Source organism: Microcaecilia unicolor, chromosome 4, assembly GCF_901765095.1.
Source record: "Microcaecilia unicolor chromosome 4, aMicUni1.1, whole genome shotgun sequence".
In the NCBI taxonomy this organism is placed as follows: domain Eukaryota; kingdom Metazoa; phylum Chordata; class Amphibia; order Gymnophiona; family Siphonopidae; genus Microcaecilia; species Microcaecilia unicolor.
In genome coordinates this window covers 361748136-361769061 of record NC_044034.1, presented here as the reverse complement: position 1 = coordinate 361769061, position 20926 = coordinate 361748136, and the positions used below count along the sequence as shown (strand labels likewise).

At 47.6% G+C, this 20926-nt stretch overlaps 1 protein-coding gene across 1 annotated transcript in view; it reads right to left on the bottom strand.

Moving 5' to 3' along the window:
• LOC115469556 (tetraspanin-7) overlaps positions 1-10246 on the bottom strand; it is a 184084-nt gene extending 173838 nt beyond the window's left edge. The window contains exon 1 of the mRNA XM_030202332.1: positions 10123-10246. Within this exon, the coding sequence (XP_030058192.1) occupies positions 10123-10203 (81 nt within the window). The 5' untranslated portion in view covers positions 10204-10246. The remainder of the gene's footprint in view (positions 1-10122) is intronic.
• Between the last annotated feature and the right edge of the window lie 10680 nt (positions 10247-20926).

Here is a 20926-nt window from a genome sequence, read left to right as displayed (position 1 = left end):
ACTGCTGTTCTCCACTTTGCACAGCGGAACAGCACTTCACCAATTCTGCCTCCATAAAAGGCAGAAGTAGAGCAGCTGCAAGGCAGAAACTAAGAGGCACACTCACCACAGCCAGTCACAGGAACTCACTGTCCAGCAGGGAGGGAATCTTTAGCTCATTCAACTCTCCCAAACTGGATCAGCACCTTGTGAATGTAAGGCCAGCACAGAAAGCCACTTTTTTTCCTTCATCTTCATGCAAATCTATGCGGGAGGGCAGGGGGATAAACCCCCAAGAGAGGAGAAGGGGTGGAGGCCTGACCTGGGGTGACCAGGTGTACCCCCCTAAAGCTAGTGCCATTCAGCCAGAACACCCCTAGCTCTACTGAACCAACAAAGCCAGAACAGGAGCAAACCAAGCCAGGAACCAGTGGAACACGTCCTTCACTTGGTGGCGGAGCAGGTGGGGGGGAAGAGGGGTTGGTGGTTCGGAGGCGAGAATAGGGGAGGGCAGACTTATACGGTCTGTGCCCTGAGAAAGACAGGTACAAATCAAGGTAAGGTATACACATAAGTTTATCTTGGGCAGACTGGATGGACCATGCAGGTCTTTTTCTGCCATCATCTACTATGTTACTATATGAAGGAGATAGAGAATACAGACCAGTCAGGAAGCGTGACGTCCACTAGGCACTGTACAAATCAGTACTCTCTATCTCCACCTGCTGGTAGATGGTAACAACCCACATGTCTCTGGATTCATCTGCTGCTGCCCCTAAGGAATATTTATTTAAAATGGCACACCATTTGTCTAGAAATTCCTGATCAATAAATAAATGAGGCTCTTTCAGAACCCCCCCCCCCCCAGTGTTCTTGGAATTCTCCCATAGCAACAGTGTTACAGATGTTCTTTCTGAGATCGATCACGTCTGACCATTTCTCCATCAATGTCTCAGAAATGATTCATCCTCATCAAATAGTGAAGGATCCTGTAGTAGACACTGTAAGCGATCCTCGGTGAAACTTAAAATATTGTCCCAGGGCTGAAAGGTCAAGATGCCACTTATTAGGATTTATTTGTTACATTTGTACCCCACATTTTCCCACCTATTTGCAGGCTCAATGTGGCTTACCGCCTTTTTGAAGGAATTCACTCAAGGCGGTGTACAGTAAGAATAGATCAAACACGAGCAATAGGCAATTAGAGCAGGAAACATATTCGAACAATACAAAGTATAGCATGGTATTCTACTTGCAATGACAACACAATATGTACTAGAACATTATAATTGGTAGTGAAGGGTAAGGCAAAGTTGTAACATATAGATGAGTAAGAAAGTAGGAAGAATTAGAAAGTAAGGTGATTGATTTGAAGAAAGTTGCATGTGAGGTCAGAGAGATGGTTAAATATTATCTCAGCTGGGCTAGGAGTGGATAAACATGTCCCGCTGCAGTATGTGCAGCCCGAGTCAATCCTTGTGTGTGTGTGAGTGAGACGAACAAGTTAGTTACTTCTTTCATTAAAGGCTTGGTTGAAGAGCCAAGCTTTCACCTGCTTCCTGAAGTAGAGGTAATTAAGCGGAGCCTTTCAGGCAATGCATTCCAGAGTGTGGGGGTCTAGCTTGTGGGTATCACATCATGTAATGTCTTTTGGAGAGGGTGTAGTTAGTGAAAGTCCTTGGGAGGACCTTAGTGTCCTTGGCGGTGTGTGGAGGATCATCCTATTACTTCAGGTACTTGGGACCATTCCCTTTCAGGGCCTTGGGCATAGAGTTTTAAATTAGCCCTGTATTGTACCTTTATCCTACCCATTTTGTGTCATCCCCTCCTTTGCTTTGTGAACTTTATTCTTCAGTTTGAATGCTAACTTTCCTATTTAAAATTGTAATTCCTTTCCTTTAAAGAAAGTAGCACATGAAGTCAGAGAGATGATTATCTCAGCTACGCTAGGAGTGGATAAACATGTCCCACTGCAGTATGTGCAGCCCGAGTCAATCCTTGTGTGAGTGAGACTAACAAGTTAGTTAGTTCTTCCATTAAAGGCTTGGTTGAAGAGCCAAGTTTTCACCTGCTTCCTGAAGTAGAGATAGTCTTGTGTTAAGTGGAAGCTTTCAGGCAATGCATTCCAGAGTGTGGGGGTCTACTCTGGAGAAGGCTCGCTTGCGGGTATCACATCGTGTAATGTCTTTTGGAGAGGGTGTAGTCAGTGAAAGTCCTTGGGAGAACCTTAGTGTCCTTGGCGGTGTGTGGAGGATCATCCTATTCTTCAGATACTCGGGGCCATTTCCTTTCAAGGCCTTGAAGATCAGACAGAGTTTTAAATTTAGCCCTGTATTGTACTGGTAGTCAATGAAGTTTTTGCAAAAATGGTGTGATGTGGTCACGTCGCTTGCAACCTTCTATGAGTCTTGCTGCTGCTTGTTGCTCCAAAGGAACAACGCAAAAAAGCAAAAGGAAGAAATATTCTCCACAAAAGACATCCAAAGTGGAAACAAAGGTGGGGGAGGGGGTAGACAAAGATGTGCAGTGTAGTCAACAAGCTTTATTAAAAGACCCGATACAAGCCATTTTTCAGCCTGATGGCCTGCATCAGGGGTCATAAATATGTCAAACAACCAAGAAAATTGCATTAAAACATATGTACAAATCAAAAGAGACAAGCAGTGTAAACAAAGAGCCAAAAAAGGTTCAAATACACAAGTTCATAGATAGATATCAAACCTACACAAATGTGTGTATATCTATACATACGTCATAAAGGGATAGCAGGCATGATAACATAGTAACATAGTGGATGATGGCAGAAAAAGACCTGCACGGTCCACCCAGTCTGCCCAACAAGATAAACTCACATGTGCCATTTTTTGTGTATACCTTACTTTGATTTGTACCTGTCTTTTTCAGGGCACAGACCTTATACAGTGGGGGAAATAAGTATTTGATCCCTTGCTGATTTTGTAAGTTTGCCCACTGACAAAGACATGAGCAGCCCATAATTGAAGGGTAGGTTATTGGTAACAGTGAGAGATAGCACATCACAAATTAAATCCGGAAAATCACATTGTGGAAAGTATATGAATTTATTTGCATTCTGCAGAGGGAAATAAGTATTTAATCCCTCTGGCAAACAAGACCTAATACTTGGTGGCAAAACCCTTGTTGGCAAGCACAGCGGTCAGACGTCTTCTGTAGTTGATGATGAGGTTTGCACACATGTCAGGAGGAATTTTGGTCCACTCCTCTTTGCAGATCATCTCTAAATCATTAAGAGTTCTGGGCTGTCGCTTGGCAACTCGCAGCTTCAGCTCCCTCCATAAGTTTTCAATGGGATTAAGGTCTGGTGACTGGCTAGGCCACTCCATGACCCTAATGTGCTTCTTCCTGAGCCACTCCTTTGTTGCCTTGGCTGTATGTTTTGGGTCATTGTCGTGCTGGAAGACCCAGCAACGACCCATTTTTAAGGCCCTGGCGGAGGGAAGGAGGTTGTCACTCAGAATTGTACGGTACATGGCCCTATCCATTCTCCCATTGATGCGGTGAAGTAGTCCTGTGCCCTTAGTAGAGAAACACCCCCAAAACATAACATTTCCACCTCCATGCTTGACAGTGGGGACGGTGTTCTTTGGGTCATAGGCAGCATTTCTCTTCCTCCAAACACGGCGAGTTGAGTTCATGCCAAAGAGCTCAATTTTTGTCTCATCTGACCACAGCACCTTCTCCCAATCACTCTCGGCATCATCCAGGTGTTCACTGGCAAACTTCAGACGGGCCGTCACATGTGCCTTCCGGAGCAGGGGGACCTTGCGGGCACTGCAGGATTGCAATCCGTTATGTCGTAATGTGTTACCAATGGTTTTCGTGGTGACAGTGGTCCCAGCTGCCTTGAGATCATTGACAAGTTCCCCCCTTGTAGTTGTAGGCTGATTTCTAACCTTCCTCATGATCAAGGATACCCCACGAGGTGAGATTTTGCGTGGAGCCCCAGATCTTTGTCGATTGACAGTCATTTTGTACTTCTTCCATTTTCTTACTATGGCACCAACAGTTGTCTCCTTCTCGCCCAGCGTCTTACTGATGGTTTTGTAGCCCATTCCAGCCTTGTGCAGGTGTATGATCTTGTCCCTGACATCCTTAGACAGCTCCTTGCTCTTGGCCATTTTGTAGAGGTTAGAGTCTGACTGATTCACTGAGTCTGTGGACAGGTGTCTTTCATACAGGTGACCATTGCCGACAGCTGTCTGTCATGCAGGTAACGAGTTGATTTGGAGCATCTACCTGGTCTGTAGGGGCCAGATCTCTTACTGGTTGGTGGGGGATCAAATACTTATTTCCCTCTGCAGAATGCAAATAAATTCATATACTTTCCACAATGTGATTTTCCGGATTTAATTTGTGATGTGCTATCTCTCACTGTTACCAATAACCTACCCTTCAATTATGGGCTGCTCATGTCTTTGTCAGTGGGCAAACTTACAAAATCAGCAAGGGATCAAATACTTATTTCCCCCACTGTAAGTCTGCCCAGCACTATCCCCGCCTCCCACCACCGGCTCTGGCACAGACCGTATAAGTCTGCCCAGCACTATCCCCACCTCCCAACCACCAGCCCTGCTCATAGATTTGGACTTTGATATAGCAATGTTGGGAAAAACAAGAGGCTGGAGAACTGACCATCAACTTGGAGAAGTCTACTTGCGTTTCCATCACCGATTCTCAACCCATGTTTATGCAAATTCATGGTCAAGCCTGTAGAGTAAGTAATCATTAACCAACAACCCATCGATACGGACATCACCTATCTTGGCAGCTTTATATCCAGTAATGGAAGCGTTGAGAGGGATGTCAACTATAGACGTTGCAAGACTGCATCAGATTATTTCAGCAGATGTGTTGAAAATGGGCATCTACAATCAACACCGATGAAAACTAAGCTCTACAAGGCTATTTTCTTCACAACTTCAATCTATGACTACAAATTACTACAAAGGTAACACACACACTGAACATAGTCCATCAGTGGTGCCTGTAAAGAATTCTTGGTGTCACTTATAGCCATATTAAGTGGAGATCCTGAAGTGGATCGTGGAAGCTCCAATTATAGCTGAGGCAAGGATCTTGCCGGCTGGACAAATTCCACTGCTTATTCTGGGATCGGTCGCAAAGAATCTTGCTACTTTTTGGGATTCCACCATGTTCCTGTGACTTGGCAACGGTTGAAAACAGGATACTGGTCTGACCCAGTATGGCTATTCTTACGTTACGCTCATATGGTTGCATAATCAACATCCCAGAATCACAATACAATGGATACCAACAGGTGGGAAAAAAGGAAGACCTAAGACAACCTGGAGTCTTTTACTAAGCTGCAATCAGCACCAACACATGCTTACTTGTAGTAAAAAAAAAACGGTGTACTGTTGAGGATACTGAGGCGCTCCGCAGTAATTTTGCCATGTGAGTGCAATACCCACGCACTACAAAAAATAAAATTTTCTAGCACATTGTCTGGGGGTGGAGAGTGGGTGCATCTATGCAAATTGCTTAGCACATCAGCAATGCCGTGCTGAACAATTAGCACAGGGTTTAATGTGACAGTTCTTACTGCCCACAAAATAGGTTGTGGGAAAAATCTGAAAGTCGGCCATTTTACTGATGCGTTAAAAATGGACTTAGCATACCTGTTACGCGTCTTTCCCACACGCTAAGGCCGCTTTTTGCTGCAGCTTAGTAAAAAGGACCCCTCAATATCTTAGCGCCAAGTGGGAAGAGTCAAAACTTGTGGATGATTTTACGATGCTTGAGAACATCTTACTTTCCAAAGAGGCATATTTTCAAAGCACTTAGCCTTCCAAAGTTCCATAGAAATATGCCTCTGCTCTTTGGAAAGTAAGATGTTCTCAAGCATCGTAAAACCTGTTATGGAACTTTGGAAGGCTAAGTGCTTTGAAAATATGCCTCTGCAGGAGGACCTAAATAAGTCTCGGTGGTAAGAATTTATGACAGGGTTTGCAGTAGACTACGTATGACGACATTCAGCATTAGAGAGGGCAACTGAATTTCTGTTTCCGTACAGTGGTGTGGTAGCCGTGTTAGTACACTTTTAAAGGTAATAAATGGAAATAAATATAGAGCATAGAAAATAAGATACCTTTTTTTACTGGACTAACTTAATACATCTTTTGGTTAGCTTTCAAAGGTAACCCTTCTTCATATCAGAAATCATTTCCGTTCTGAAGGGTTACCTTCAAAAGCTATTCAAAAGATGTATTAAGTTAGGTATCATCTTATTTTCTTTTCTCTGTTTTGATTTATTTCTATTACCGTTTTGGTACAGAAAAACCTAAAACCCAGGTTTCGGCCAAAAACGCTCACATTTTTGGCTGAAAAACCCTCCACTCCTCCCCCCCTCCAAGAAGAGGGAAGGTTCTCCTGGACTAGCTGGCCATTCAACCCCAACCCCCACCGCCAGAAGGCCTTCCCTGGGCCTACCTTTAATCTGCTTGGTAGTCTAGAAGCTGCTTCTGGGCAAGAGTTCTCCTCAGTCACTCTTGTCCCCGTAGATTCCTCAGCCAAAATAACTACTGACTGCCAGGTGAGGTCCAGCGGCCATTTTGGGATTGGAAGCAGCATAAGCAGTCGCTCCTATTTACACTACGTCCAGTCCCAAAATGGCCACCAGGACCTTTCCCAGCAGTCTACTGTGGAAATTTCCAGAAGCCATTTTGGCTGAGAAACCTGTGGGGGCAGGAGCAACTGGGGATCGCTCTTGTCCAGAAGAAAACACTAGACCATCAGGCTATTTAAAACAAAGACATGATCAGGAGGACCTTTGAGTGGTGGACGAGCAGAGGGGTTGGGGTCAGGTGACTGGTTGGCCCTCTTCCCCGGGGGAGGAAGGGTCACAGCTGCAGCAGTGGCTGGCCCAAGAACACCCCGAGGCGCCGGTTTCGGCAAAAAACAAGCAACAAATCTAGTTTCAATCGGCCTCTATTCAGCTTTTGGCCTCTTAATACAGATCAAACACCCTGCCACCGGAAATAGTATCTTGAGGCAGTGTAACATTACCCTCTGTAATACAAGTTGAACTTGCACATCAAGAAATCTGAGGTGTTATTTATTTATTTATTGCTTTTGTATCCCACATTTTCCCACCTAATTTGCAGGCTCAATGTGGCTTACATTGTTCCATAATGGTGATCGCCATTTCCGGAATGAGAAATGCATATTGCATTAAGGTTCGTAGGTGACAGAGAGGTGGATAATCGAATGGGGGCACCCATCTCTAAGGACAGCCCCGTAAAGGGGCGGGGCAACCCGTATTATCAAAACAAGATGGACGTCCTTCTTTTGTTTTGATGATATAGTCGGGGACGCCCAAATCATGAAATTTAGGTTGACCTTAGAGATGGTCATCCCCGGGTTTTGGCGATAACGGAAACCGAGGGCGCTCATCTGAGAAACGGCCAAATCCAAACCATTTGGTCGTGGGAGGAGCCAGCATTCGTAGTGCACTGGTCCCACTAACTGAATGGAAAAAGCCCTTCCCTTACCGATCCGCAAAGGAAAGGGCATGCATGAAGGAAATGGCACTCAAATGAGCTGCTCGCTGTTAGCTCATTTGCACACGATTTCCCTCCTAAGGAGGGGAAGCGACGGCAGCTGAGGACGCCCTTCCCTGCGACGGCAGCTGAGGACGTCCTTCCCTGCGACGAAATGTTATGAAATGTCTAATAGAACATTTTACTTCCATTTTGTTTCACAAAGTTCGGCGACTCTCAAGAGTTGGAAAAATGATCTAGTCTTTGAATGTGAACTGCTCATCAAATGATTTTTGCTCACAAGCTCTTTGTCAACTGCACTACCTCTTAAAACATTTTACCTTAAGTGCAATTATATACATTTTGGCATCATCTAATAAAATGTCCTTGACAGAGCAAACTAATCCAACCATTAACACGTTTCAAAAGGCTCTCGATACTTCAAAATACTGCCGCTAGATTAATTACTAACAAGGGCAGATAGGATCACATCACTCCCGTTCTGCAATGTCTTCGCTGGATTACAACTGAAGCCACGACGACATTTAAACTACCTGTTTGATTTTTAAAAATCTACCGGGGGATACCAAATTATCTTTCAAAGGACGGCGGGAGCCTGTGAGATCCTTGCAGTTGTCCTATTTAGTGCCACCATCTAGTTTCCCCTCTGGGTGGTACGGCTGTGTCAGCAGGACTCTGCCGTTAGTTTTTAGAGGCAAAAATTATGTTATACAATCCCATTGGAAGAAGCGAATTTGCTTCTGTATTTAATTGTTGATTTTATATTGTGATTTTATATGATTTATTACTGCTTCATTATGCTTTGATTCTATTCTGCCATGTTTTACTTTAAATATAATACACTTAATGTCCTAGATAGTGAAATATTAATAAACTTGAACTTTCAGTGGCAACCTGCCATCAGTACTATACCTCTCTCATTGCCAATCCCGGTCAGGCAGGGATGTCAGCTGCTAGAGGTATGTCTCAACATCCAGCATGAACACCGGAGGCTGAGAGCAAATAGGAGACAAGTGGACAATGGTATGGACAATGGTGTGGCCACTGCCCATGGCTTCTGGATAGACTCTGGAAGAGGAGTCAAGTCAGCTGTATGTGACTACTCCTTTATCCCCCCCCCACACACACACACAAAAAAATATCTCAACAGTGATATTACTTCAGAAGCAGCCAGCGGTGCTAACTACACACAATTATGAAAAGACCTAGGGGGTGGGAGAAAAGAAGAGGAAGCCCCAGCCACCTCTACTGGCCAACAACACAAGCACATATGCAGATGACCGGCCAGCACTGCAGTCTGTGCATATCTCAGTCAGACCCCCCCAGGCAAAGATTAAAGAACAGCGGAACAAGGAAAAAAGGGGGAAGCTCACATTTTCCCAGCTTCCAATAAATTGTAACTGGCCCTTAACAAAAACAACCCACCCGTGTCCTCTCTCTGCCTTACTGCAGTCGAGTCCTGCTGAGGAGGTAATGCCATTCTGCCACGGTGGTGCTGTTAGTGCTTTGGGTGGTTCATAATTCCAACAGAGCCACCTCTGAAGCAAAGCATATGTTCACTGTGAAAGCTCTGGAACATTGCAACGCTGTAATAGTTTTAAAATGAATACTCAGCTATTGGAATAGGGCACTGCCTAATTACCAGCTCTCATTTCAGAAGCTCTCAATAATATTTCTCAAACCAGACCTATCACAGTGCAAAATATATTTGTATTCAGCCCACTGCTGTGCTAGAAGTGCCTCATACACCTGTTAGCTTCGTGTCTCTACATCTAATTTGATATGCAAAAGGATCACATTTTTAAGAAATACAACCACTTGTCAATTTATTCCTTCTTGCTTTGGACGTGGGCGAATCAAATTTACTAAAACACCAGCCATCAAAAAAAGCACGTTTGCAGAGATGTTATAAATCATATTAAAAGCATTGCAGAAATAGAAACAGCTATGTGTTGGGGTTTTTTTTTACATTTAAAAACGAAATTATTATCTATGGGAAAGGCAAACACCGAATACGAGTGGCAGCAAGATTTAACTCCGCAGCGTTCTATACGGGGTAGTACTCAGTATACGGACAAAGTCAGTACAGAAAGGCAGCACTGCCGCTTCCCTTCCCCGTGGTCTCGGCCCAATTCAAGGGGATCCACGGGAGGTGATCCACGGCTATCCCTGCCCCCCCTCACCCACCACCAAAATAAACGCATCCCAACCCCCTGCAAAAGATAAGGGCTGTGCAACAACCGATCTGCGAGATGCAACGCCAGGAGAATCCCGAGGCGCTGCCCACGCTCGGTGCGCCGGGAACAGGGAGCCGAACCGAAAACCCGAATGCAGCCACCGACGGGGCAGAAACGGAAAACGCCCCCCCCCCCCCCCCAATCGTTCAGCGAAAACCCAGTGCGTTCCGGCGCCGGGTTTTCCGCTTTGGCGCAGTCAACACCAGGAGCCCCAGTGATGCAGCGGCGGCGGGGGGAGAAAAATCCCTGCAAACCCAGCCCTGGACAAATCACGGGGGGGTGCAAAAGGCTATTCCCCGACACTGCCGGGAGAGTCAGGGGCGCCCGGCGGCCGCCGCTCCACTCACCCAGAAGACGAAGGAGTAGATAATGAGCAGCGTCTTCAGACACGTTATCACAGGTTTCGTCTCCATCCTCCTTGATGCCATGCTACGGAGATCCAGGGGGAGGAGGAGGGGGGGGGGGATGCGATGCTGCTGCTCTCGCGCGCCTGCCTCGCTCTAGGTCTCTCTCAGTGGCTCGCGCGCGCCGCCTCCCGGGCCCTTAAGAGCGTGCCGTTACGTCACAGAGGGCTGCGGAAAGGGCTCCCCTCCCCCCAGCACCTCCCGTCCCCCGAGCTTTGCGCGCGCGGAGCCAGAGCTAAGCTAACTAATAGGCTCATTTTCAAAGCACTTAGCCTCCCAAAGTTCCATAGAAACCTATGGAACTTAGCCTCCCAAAGTGCTTTGAAAATACGCCTCTAAGGGAGTCTTTTACTAAAGATGAGCTCCAGTTATCTGCAGCAGATAAGTCGAACTCATCTTTGGTAAAAGACCCCCCCTATGGGGGTCCTTTTTATCAAGCTGCAGGGGGGGGGGGCGTTTTTCCCCACACACCGCAGCAGGTAAAAAGCCCACAGACTAACATGGCCATGCGGTAAGTGAACTCTTACCGCGTGGGTGGCCATGCAGCGGGGAGCGCTTGAGGTGGGGATAAGGGCTCCCACGGTAACCCGGCGGTAACCGGGCAGTGCGCGGTGATGCCTGATTACCACCTTGCATGCCATTTCCAAGGGGTTTTTTTTACCCCCTGGAAATGGCATATGCTTCGGGCGGAACCAGTGGCGTTCCTGGCCTGGATGGCACCCGGGGCGGAGCGCCGATGCGCCCCCCCCCGGGTGCAGCGCCCCCCCCCCCACTAAATGACACCTTCCCCCCTCCGGTGAAATGACCCCCCCGGGTGCACGCCGCTGGGGGGGGTGCCGCGGCACGCACCTCCCCCGAGTTCACTAAACTTCGCTTCGCTGCAGCTCCCTCTGCCCCAGAACAGGAAGTAACCTGTTCCGGGGCAGAGGGATCTGCAGCAAACGAACGCCGAAGTTTAGCAAACTCGGAACAGGCGCGCGCCACAGCACCCCCCAGCGGCATGCACCCGGGGCGGACTGCCCCCCCCCTTGGCACACCACTGGGCGGAACTACCACCGGTGGCCATGTTGAGCCAGCGGTAGTCCCAATTTTGCATTCGTGGGCTTACCAATACTTTGTAAAAGACCCTTTAAAATTGTTATCACACCATTAAAGCAAATCAAGAGATCTTGACATCCACACTAAAATAATAATTGATGCATACTTTCACCTGCAGGGAGATAAAGGAGCTCATTTAAAAAAAAATCCAAAAAATGTCATAAGGAGGCACTCATGCCAGAAATGAACTCACTACACTTGATTGCTTAATCTACTCTGTCACTCAAGAATCATTTTGTATTTCTCAATCCAGAAATGGCAATCTCCATTACGGCATTATGTAAGCCACATCGAGCCTGCAAATAGGTGGGAAAATGTGGGATACAAATGCAACAAATAAATAAATAAAAATTTCTCTCTAAAACATCCAAAGTGCGATTTCTGACACCCCGATTTTAGACGTTTTGGTCCACAGTTTGTCCAAATGTTAAGGGGTCATGTTGGGGCGTGTTTAGGGCGGGACATGGGCGGCAGCAAATATAGACATTTTTCTGGAATAATGAAAATGTCTAAGGCCAAATTAAGACTTTTTGTCTAGACCTCTATCAATCACTTCTAAATGACCACTGCAGGGATTAAGGCACATCCCCCCTTACTCCCCGTGGTCACTGACCCCTTCTCAGGCCCCTAAGATGTGACAGTGACAGTAAATACCAGGCTCTATGACAGCTCCAGATATGATGGCCATTCCCATTACAGCAGCAAGAAAATCCCAGGAGTAGCCTAGCGGTCAGTGCAGTGGACTGTAGAGAAGGGGACCCAAGCCTATATCCCACTCTAACTATTACACTTGTGGTAGAATGTGTGAGCCCTCCAAAACCCACCAAAAACGTACTGTACCTAATTGTACACCACTACAATAGCCCTTATGCCTGCAGCTGTCACCTATATGTGGGTACAATAGGTTTTTGGTGGGGTTTGGAAAGCTCACCTTACAATAGAACTAGAGGACATGAAATTAGATTGAAGGGGGGCAGACGCAAGAAAAATGTCAGGAATTATTTTTTCACAGAGAGAGTGGTGGATACTGGGAATGCCCTCCCGCGGGAGGTGGTGGAGATGAAAACGGTAACGGAACAGGGTTGCCAGGTTTAAATAAATTTTCTGACCCCAAACCAGTTCAAAACCCGCCCAAAACCGCACACCCCGCCCCCGCCGTCATCAGCTCCACCCCCGCCGTCATCAACCCCGCCCCTGCCATCATCAGCTCCGCCCCACCGTCACCAACCATGCCCCCGACGTCACCAACTCCGCCCACAATGTCACTGACGTCGTTAACACGTTAACATGTTATTGACACATCTTAACCACGCCCCCCCACAGGGCGAGAAAACCCGCAGCCGGCGGAGAACAACCTGCCCAACGAAATGAAAAACCGCCCAAAAAAAACGCGACCCGCAGCGGGCAAAAATTTCCCGCAGCGGGTCGCGGAAAGCCGCCCAATTGTGCGGGAAAACCGCCCATCTGGCAACTTTGTAACGGAATTCAAACATGCGTGGGATAAACATAAAGGAATCCTGTTCAGAAGGAATGGATCCTCAGAAGCTTAGCTGAGATTGGGTGGCAGAGCCGGTGGTGGGAGGCGGGGCTGGTGGTTGAGAGGCGGGGCTAGTGCTGGGAAGACTTTTACGGTCTGTGCTCTGAAAATGGCAGATACAAATCAAGGTAAGGGATACACAAAAAGTAGCACATATGAGTTTATCTTGTTGGGCAGACTGGATGGACCATGCAGGTATTTTTCTGCCGTCATCTACTATGTTACTATCCAGCTTATTTTCGAAAGTGATCGCCGGCCATTTCCCGACATAAATCGGGAGATGGCTGGCGATTTCTTAAAAGCGGCAAAATCGGTATAATCGAAAGTGGCATTTTTGACAGCATCTCCGCTTTCCCGTCGCTTCGCCGGCGAAAGTTCAAGGGGGCGTGTTGGTAGCTTAGTGAAGGCGGGACATGGGCGGGCATGGGCGTGGCTACCAGATGGCTGGCTTTTGCCGATAATGGGAAAAAACAAAGCGGCGTTAAGCAGTATTTCGCCGGGTTTACTTGGTCCTTTTATTTTCACGACCAAGCCTCAAAAAGGTGCCCCAACTGACCAGATGACCACCGGAAGGAATCAGGGATGACCTCCCCATACTCCCCCAGTGGTCATCAACCCCCTCCCACACTAAAAAACACAATTATAAACATATTTTGCCAGCCTCAAATGTCGTACCCACCTCCATGACAGCAGAATGTGTTCTATCCTCTGACAGCCTTTCCCTGGTTGTGATGTGGCTCTCGGGTGAGTGTGACCCCTTTTCTGTTAGGTGCACTGCAGAGTCACATCAGCAATGCATTGTGGTGGGTGTAGGGTAGTGGGCTCTACTCCCATGGTGCTTTTCCCCCTGCTAACTGGGTCAGAGTGTGCCAGTGGCGTTCCTAGGGGGGGGCGGTGGGTGCGGTCCGCCCCGGGTACACGTCGCTGGGGGGGTGCTGCGCGCCTGTCTGCTCCGCTCGTTCCGTGCTCCCTCTGCCCCGGAACAGGTTACTTCCTGTTCCGGGGCAGAGGGAGCATGGAACGAGCAAAGCAGACAGGCGTGCGGCAACCCCCCAGCAGGTAAAAATGCACCCGGGGGGGGGGGTGGCCTTTCGCGGGGGGGAGGTGGCCTTTCGCCGGGGGTGGGGGCGCTGCATCGATCCGCCCCGGGTGTCAGCCACCCTAGGAACATCACTAGAGTGTGCCCTGTTTTGTTTCCGGTAGTCCATGAGGTAGTGGCCATTTTTGTCAGCCAGTTTTAGATCCCTTTCATGTGTTACCCACGTTAAAGAACTTAGTTATTACCTTGAATGTTGCTGAAAGAGGGCATTGTACACCATTCTGCCAGCTCTGACCTACTGCTAATCTCAGTACCAGGGAGACTCTTTGCCAGTGGGGCACAACCTCTGATCTGCAGTTAATTGTGAGTAAACGTGCTTAATCAAATAAAGGACTTTTTCAAAGAGATTAGTCTTCACATCTCAACTGGTGTGCCAAGGTTATACAGCAGCAACAAGTCCTAGAGGCCTGTGTGTACGCAGGTCCCTGGAGCACTGTTAGTGGGTACCGCAGTGCACTTAAGGCAGGTGCACCCATGCCCATCCCCCCTACCTGTAACACTTGTGCTGGTAATGGGAGCCCTCCAAAACCCACTGTACCCACATGTAGTTGCCCCCTTCACCCCTAAGAGCTACGGTAGTGTTGTGCATTTGTGGGTAGTGGGTTTGGGGGGGGGGAGTTGGGGGGCTCAGCACCCAAAGTAAGGGAGCTATGCATGTGGGAGCGTTGTCTGAAGTCCACCGCACTGACCCCTAAGGTGCCCAGTTGGTGTCCTGGCATGTGAGGGGGACCGGTGCACTACAAATGCTGGCTCCTCCCACGACCAAATGCCTTGGATGTCGCCGGGTTAGAGATCGCCGGCATTTTTTTTCCATTATCGCTGAAAAACAAAACCGGACATCTCAACCCCGGTGAACTCTGGCATTTGGCCGGGCTAAACCGCATTATCGGAAAAAAAAAAGATGGCCGGCCATCTTTTTCGATAATACGGTTCCGGCCAGCTGTAGCGCCGCCGGCGATCTATTTCTCCGGCGACGTTCGATTATGCCCCTCCATGTAATATAAGGGGTTAATGGTGAGATTTGTACCTGGGACCTTTTATGTGAAGTCCACTGCACTGCCCCCTAGGGTGCCCCATTGCTCTGCTGGGACGTTTGTGTGGTCAGTCTACTAAGAATGCTGGTCCTCAATACATCCCAATGGCTTGTTTTTCTGCATTTTTCTCTTGGACTTATTTTATTTTTTTTACAAAAATGGTCCTAAAAATAAACGCTGAGCACAAAAACTGCTAGCAAATTGCCATTTTTGAAACAAAAAGTTAGACGTTTTTCTGGTTGGAAAATGGCTATGTTCGCTACTGGATTTTTGGCGTTTTCCCCAAACGTCCAAAATCAGATTTAGACATCACATCGAAACTGCCCCTCAAAGAGTTGGCCAATGCACTTTTTGACATGTAACCTCTGCAAATACACAGCCTGGAGCCCCAACCAACCTTGGCTTTAACTACTATGTAAGGACATTCCTCAACGGTATGGAAATGAAGAAGATGTTTTCAAACGCCACAGTTACATACAAATGCTCAGCAGGATTCTGCTTTCTTCGTGCCTTATTGTTCAAAACCTGAGCAATGAACTGAGATATAGAAAACAAAGACTCATTACAGCTAAGGATAAAACTAATTTCTGGCTCAGGTCTTTGCTCCTAGGATCGGCTGGGGTTGCTAGTTAGGCAGCCTTCTCAGTAGAGAGCTGCACTGGATGGGGATCAGGGGAATCCTGCAGGGATGGAAGAAGTTGCTGCGGGATTCCTGCGAGAGTATATAGTCAAAATCTCTGGCAAATGCCAGAATGAGGCTTGGAATACACTGAGAGAGAGGCAACTGGAGCACCTGAATGAGGCTTGGAATGCCCAGGCAGCTGGAACACCAGACTGAGGCTTGGGACATTTATTGGTTGAATAGTGAATACTGCCCCAAAAAAACACAGGAGGCTATTGGGATTGGGAGGAAATGGAGGGCTGCAAACAAGTAAGTAATAGCATTGGGGTGAAATAGATCTTAGATAATACAGGTAGGTATGGGTTAGAATCTAGTGGGGACTGTCGGGGATGGGTGAAATTTCTGTCCCCTTGCAATTCTGTACTCCACAGCCCTTGGTTGGGGAGGTTATAGTCATGCAACAGTGACACCTTGTGGCCAAATTCAGGGCACATGATTGTGGAGTTCTACATGGTCCCCTTCTTGGTTGCTGGCCAAAGGCAAAGTTACTCAAAGATGCCAAGTTATCCAATTCCAGGCTGGAGATTTTGGGGTAGTCCTGAATTTCTGAGCACCCCATTGTGGTGCATTATGGGACTTGCAGCAGTGCAGCATTGTGGGACTTGCAGCAGTGATTTCAATGGGAAGCATCAGGCAGTACAGATCCCATACTGTTTTGCAATGTAAGTTCATAACCAGGAGTGGCCAAAAAAAAGTCTTCTAACCAAGTATCCTGCTTCCAACAGTGGCCAATCCAGGTCACAAGTGTCAGACTTTTGAGTTCTCGTACCAAGTAGAGCACTGCTGAGCCAGGTTCTGCTTGGCGGCCAGACAACCCCGGGTTGAGCCCCTAGGCGCGGGCGGCCTGCAGGACTTATGAGACAGAGCTGGAAGCGGGGTGGTGAACGTATCAGCCAGGCAGGCAGCAGGTCAAGAGAGTAATCCAGGTACAGGCAAAGTCAGTAGGCAGGCAGCAGGCAAGAGAGTAATCCAGGCACAGGTAAAGTCAATAGGCAGGCAGCAGGTCAAGAGAGTAATCCAAGTACAGGCAAAGTCAGTAGGCAGGCAGCAGACAAGAGAGTAATCCAGGCACAGGCAAAGTCAGCAACGAGGGACAAAGTAGAGAAGAAGCAAACTACTGAGCAAGTAACACCTACCAAAGTAGAAGCTGAAGCCTGGAGTCCAGGAAGAGCTCAGCTGATAAAGTGCTGGCGTCTGCCATCAGCAGGGTCCGGCAGGGAGAAGGAGCACAGCCATAGGACAAGAGCAGGGGAAGAAGGAACTGGAAAACCAATAGGAGAGAAGCAAGGGAAGCCAGGCAGAGAGAGAGAGCAGAGCCAGGTGCATGGAAGCAAAGCAATCAAGGAGCCTGCAGCCAGAGAAGAACTACACACATATGGCTCAGGGCTGTGCCAGTCAAGTGTGCGTGTCGACGGGACCCTGCGCAGCCCGAGGACGCCACTTGCGTTGAGGTAGGGGACATGACAACAAGTGCCTGGCACAAATCCAATTAACAGCAACATTCTCTGTAGAAACTCAAATAGTAGCAATATTTCATGCTACCAGTCCCGGGATAAGCAGTGGCTTCCCCCATATCCATCTCAATAACAGATTATGGACGTTTCCTCCAGGAACTTGCCCAAACCTTTTTTTAAACCTAGATACGCTAACTGCTGTTACCACATCCTCCTGCAAAGAGTTCCAGAGCTTAACTATTCTTTGGCATTTCTTGTTATTATAATGACCAACCTAAGTATGTTTGGAGAAGTACAAAATAAGGGGGAAATCCCCAGGATGTCAAATTTCATGATGGCAGTCTTAGTTCTGAATGAGCTGGAAGTGCAAAGGAGCAGAAACAGGAGAATTTTCACTAGCTGAAAGTATAAACCTGAAGAAATGAAGAAGTGAAGCACAATAATTTAAAAAAAATTTTCACCTAGAAACACAACTCCGTTAACATTCTCAGGTGTGATGTGTTCCTCAGCCTCAGGTTGCTCCTGCCTTTAGGATTAAAGATCCTGCATTTCTAATTCAGTTTCAGACCAATTTCTGTACAAGAATTTGAATAAAGTAGTGTAATAGCTGTGTTAGTCCACTTTTAAAGGTAATAATAGAAATAAAACAAGACAGAGGAAAGAAAATAAGATGACAATGTTTTATTGGGCTCAACACAAGACTATCTCTACTTCAGGAAGCAGGTAACATAGTAACATAATAGATGACGGCAGAAAAAGACCTGCACGGTCCATCCAGTCTGCCCAAGAAATGTGCCATTTTTTGGTGTATACCTTACCTTGATTTGTACCTGTCTTTTTCAGGGCACAGACCGTACAAGTCTGCCCAGCACTACCCCGCCTCCCAACCACCAGCCCCGCCTCCCAATCTTGACTAAGCTCCTGAGGATCCATTTCTTCTGAACAGGATTCCTTTATGTTTATTCCACGCATGTTTGAATTCCGTTACCATTTTCATCTCCACCACCTCCCGCGGGAGGGCATTCCAAACATTCACCACTCTCTCCGTGAAAAAATACTTCCTGACATTTTTCTTCAGTCTGCCCCCCTTCACTCTCATATCATGTACTCTCGTTCTACTGCCCTCCCATCTCCGGAAAGGGTACGTTTGCGGATTAATACCTTTCAAATATTTGAATGTCTGAATCATATCACCCCTGTTTTTCCTTTCCTCCAGGGTATACATGTTCAGGTCAGCAAGTCTCTCCTCGTACGTCTTGTAACGCAAATCCCATACCATTCTCGTAGCTTTTCTTTGCACCGCTTCGATTCTTTTTACATCCTTAGCAAGATAGGTGAAATCTTGGCTCTTCAACCAGGCCTTTAATGGAAGAAGTAACTAATTTGTTCGTCTCACTCACACAGACAAGGACTGATTCGGGCTGCATGTACTGCAGCAGGACATGTTTATCCATTCCTACGCTAGCTGAGATAATATTTAACCATCCCTCTGACCTCATGTGCAACTTTCTTGGGTCACCTTACTTTCTAACTCCTCTTACTCCCTTTCCTATTTATATGTTCCATATTTGTTTATACCCTAAACTATCTATTAAAATATTCTATTATGTATTGAGTTGACATTGTAAGTAGTATACTATGCCATTCTTTGTATTGTTATTTGAATATTTTTACTGCTGTAGTTGTCTGTTGCTCATGTTTGATTTATTCTTATTGTACACCTGCCTTGAGTGAATTCCTTCAAAACGAGGTAAATAAATCCTTGACCTTGGAAGAAGGGCAACCAATGTCTCCAACAAGATCACCTCCAGGATACCTAGGCCTGTGTGTTGTTCTCCAACTGTGCTGACTCCAGATTCTATGAAGATAGGAGCTTGGAAACAAGGCCAGCTATATACATGTAATTAAAATGGGTTATTTGCCTTAGCTAGTGTTTGGCTTCCAGTACTGTCAGCATCTTGTTATTCAATGGTAATCAGAACCAGGGCAGCCGAGAGGGGGAGGCAAAATTCCCTGGGCCCGGCCTCCAAGAGTTTGTCTGTCTTGTGCACCTATGGGGACCCAGATGATTGCATTAATGCGATAATGCGGTCCTGGCACACATCAGCAGGAGAGAGACAGACCTCAGCACCAGGCCCGCTTGGAGGCCGGGGAGGAGCAGACACACTGGCACAGGAAGGTAGGGGGCGGAGGGAGATGCAGACCTGCCAAGTCTCCTGTTTTTGCGAGTCATCTGCACTCCCACCGGAGTGCCGGGATCTCCCGCTGAACAGCTCCGTTTCCAGGGACAGCAGGAAATGCCTTCATTAAACGTCATCCCCTGCTGCCGCTGGTCTCGCAGCAGCAGGAAATGATGTCTTAGAAGGTGTCTCCTGCTGTCACTGGAAAAGGAGGCTGTGCCGGGGAAGAACTGTGGGTGTTTCTGGGTGGAGCTATGGGCAGTTCTGGGTGGAGATGTGGGCGGTTCTGGGTGGAGATGTGGGTGGTTCTGGGTGGAGATGTGGGTGGTTCTAGGTGGAGCTATGGGCAGGTTGGCTAGAGCTATGGGTGGGCCTAGGGTTACCATATGTCCGGATTTACCTGGACATGTCCTCTTTTTGAGGACACGTCCGGGCGTCCGGACAGGTTTTGTCAGTCTGCCCTTTTGTCCGGATTTCTGGACAAATGGGCGGGTGGGCCTATCCTAGCCTCCCCTTACTTACTATCTACTGCCTTGGTGTTCTAGTGACCTCTTCGGGGCAGGAAAGAGCCCCCTCTTTCCTGCCCAGAACGCTGGCCTTGCCCTGCATCCTGTTGCTGTGACGGTCTCGGGATTCAAAATGGCCGCCGAGAGTTGAAGCAGCCTCGCGAGACTTCAACTCTCGGTGGCCATTTTGAATCCCGAGACCGTCACAGCAACAGGATGCAGGGCAAGGACAGAGCTCCGGGCAGGAAAGAGGGGGCTCTTTCCTGCCCCAAAGAGGTCACTAGAACACCAGGGCAGTAGATAGTAAGTAAGGGGAGGGGAGGTGACGGGGGCGGGGGCAGGGGAGGGGAATATGTGACCCAGGGGGAGGGGAATATGTGACAGGGGGCGGGGCGAGGATGCAAAAGGGCCGGGGTGTGCGCGGGGCAAGGGGCGGGACATGTGTCCTCTTTTTGAGAGGACAAAATATGGTAACCCTAGGTGGGCCCTAAATCTCCCACTCGGGAGGCTGACCCCCTTGGCAGCTCTGGAGACCGAGTGAGGTGCAGCGGTGGCAGCTGTGTCTTGAGTGGGAAGGTGGTGGCTGCATACTGGGCCTGGCTCTGTCTCTCGGCGGCCCTGATCAAAACTTAGTAGTAACCCTGTTTGAACATTCATTAGTTTCACTAGTCAAGAAACCAGTTTCTGCTAATCTTTCGTACTTATAAATACAGCAGCAAGTTAACAGGAACTAGAGGCATCAGACATCTTTGTTATTTGATGCTGGAGGTGGGGGATATTCAATCCACTAGGATAAAAGAGAGGTCCACATCAAGGTGGCAAACTACAGGTGGATCGAACACCTCACCTCATCAACGGATTGACCAGGGGAAATAGGCCTCAACCTACACACCACAACCGGCAAACAGCACCCAAGAAGGCCCAAAGGAATGAATTCTAACCCTGCCTTTCTTTATTACCATGGCTTAAAAATTCACAAGAGACACAGATGTTCACAGTCTCTGCCATGTTGAATTCACCAGATGTGATTTTTTTTTTTTTTTTAAGTTCATTTCAGGCCTGTGGCATCCAAGAGAATTGGTACTTTTTTCTATCGCCTTTTTCTCATCTCTGATTTGCATTTTCTCCCTAGTACAGAACAGTAGCTTATTACTGAG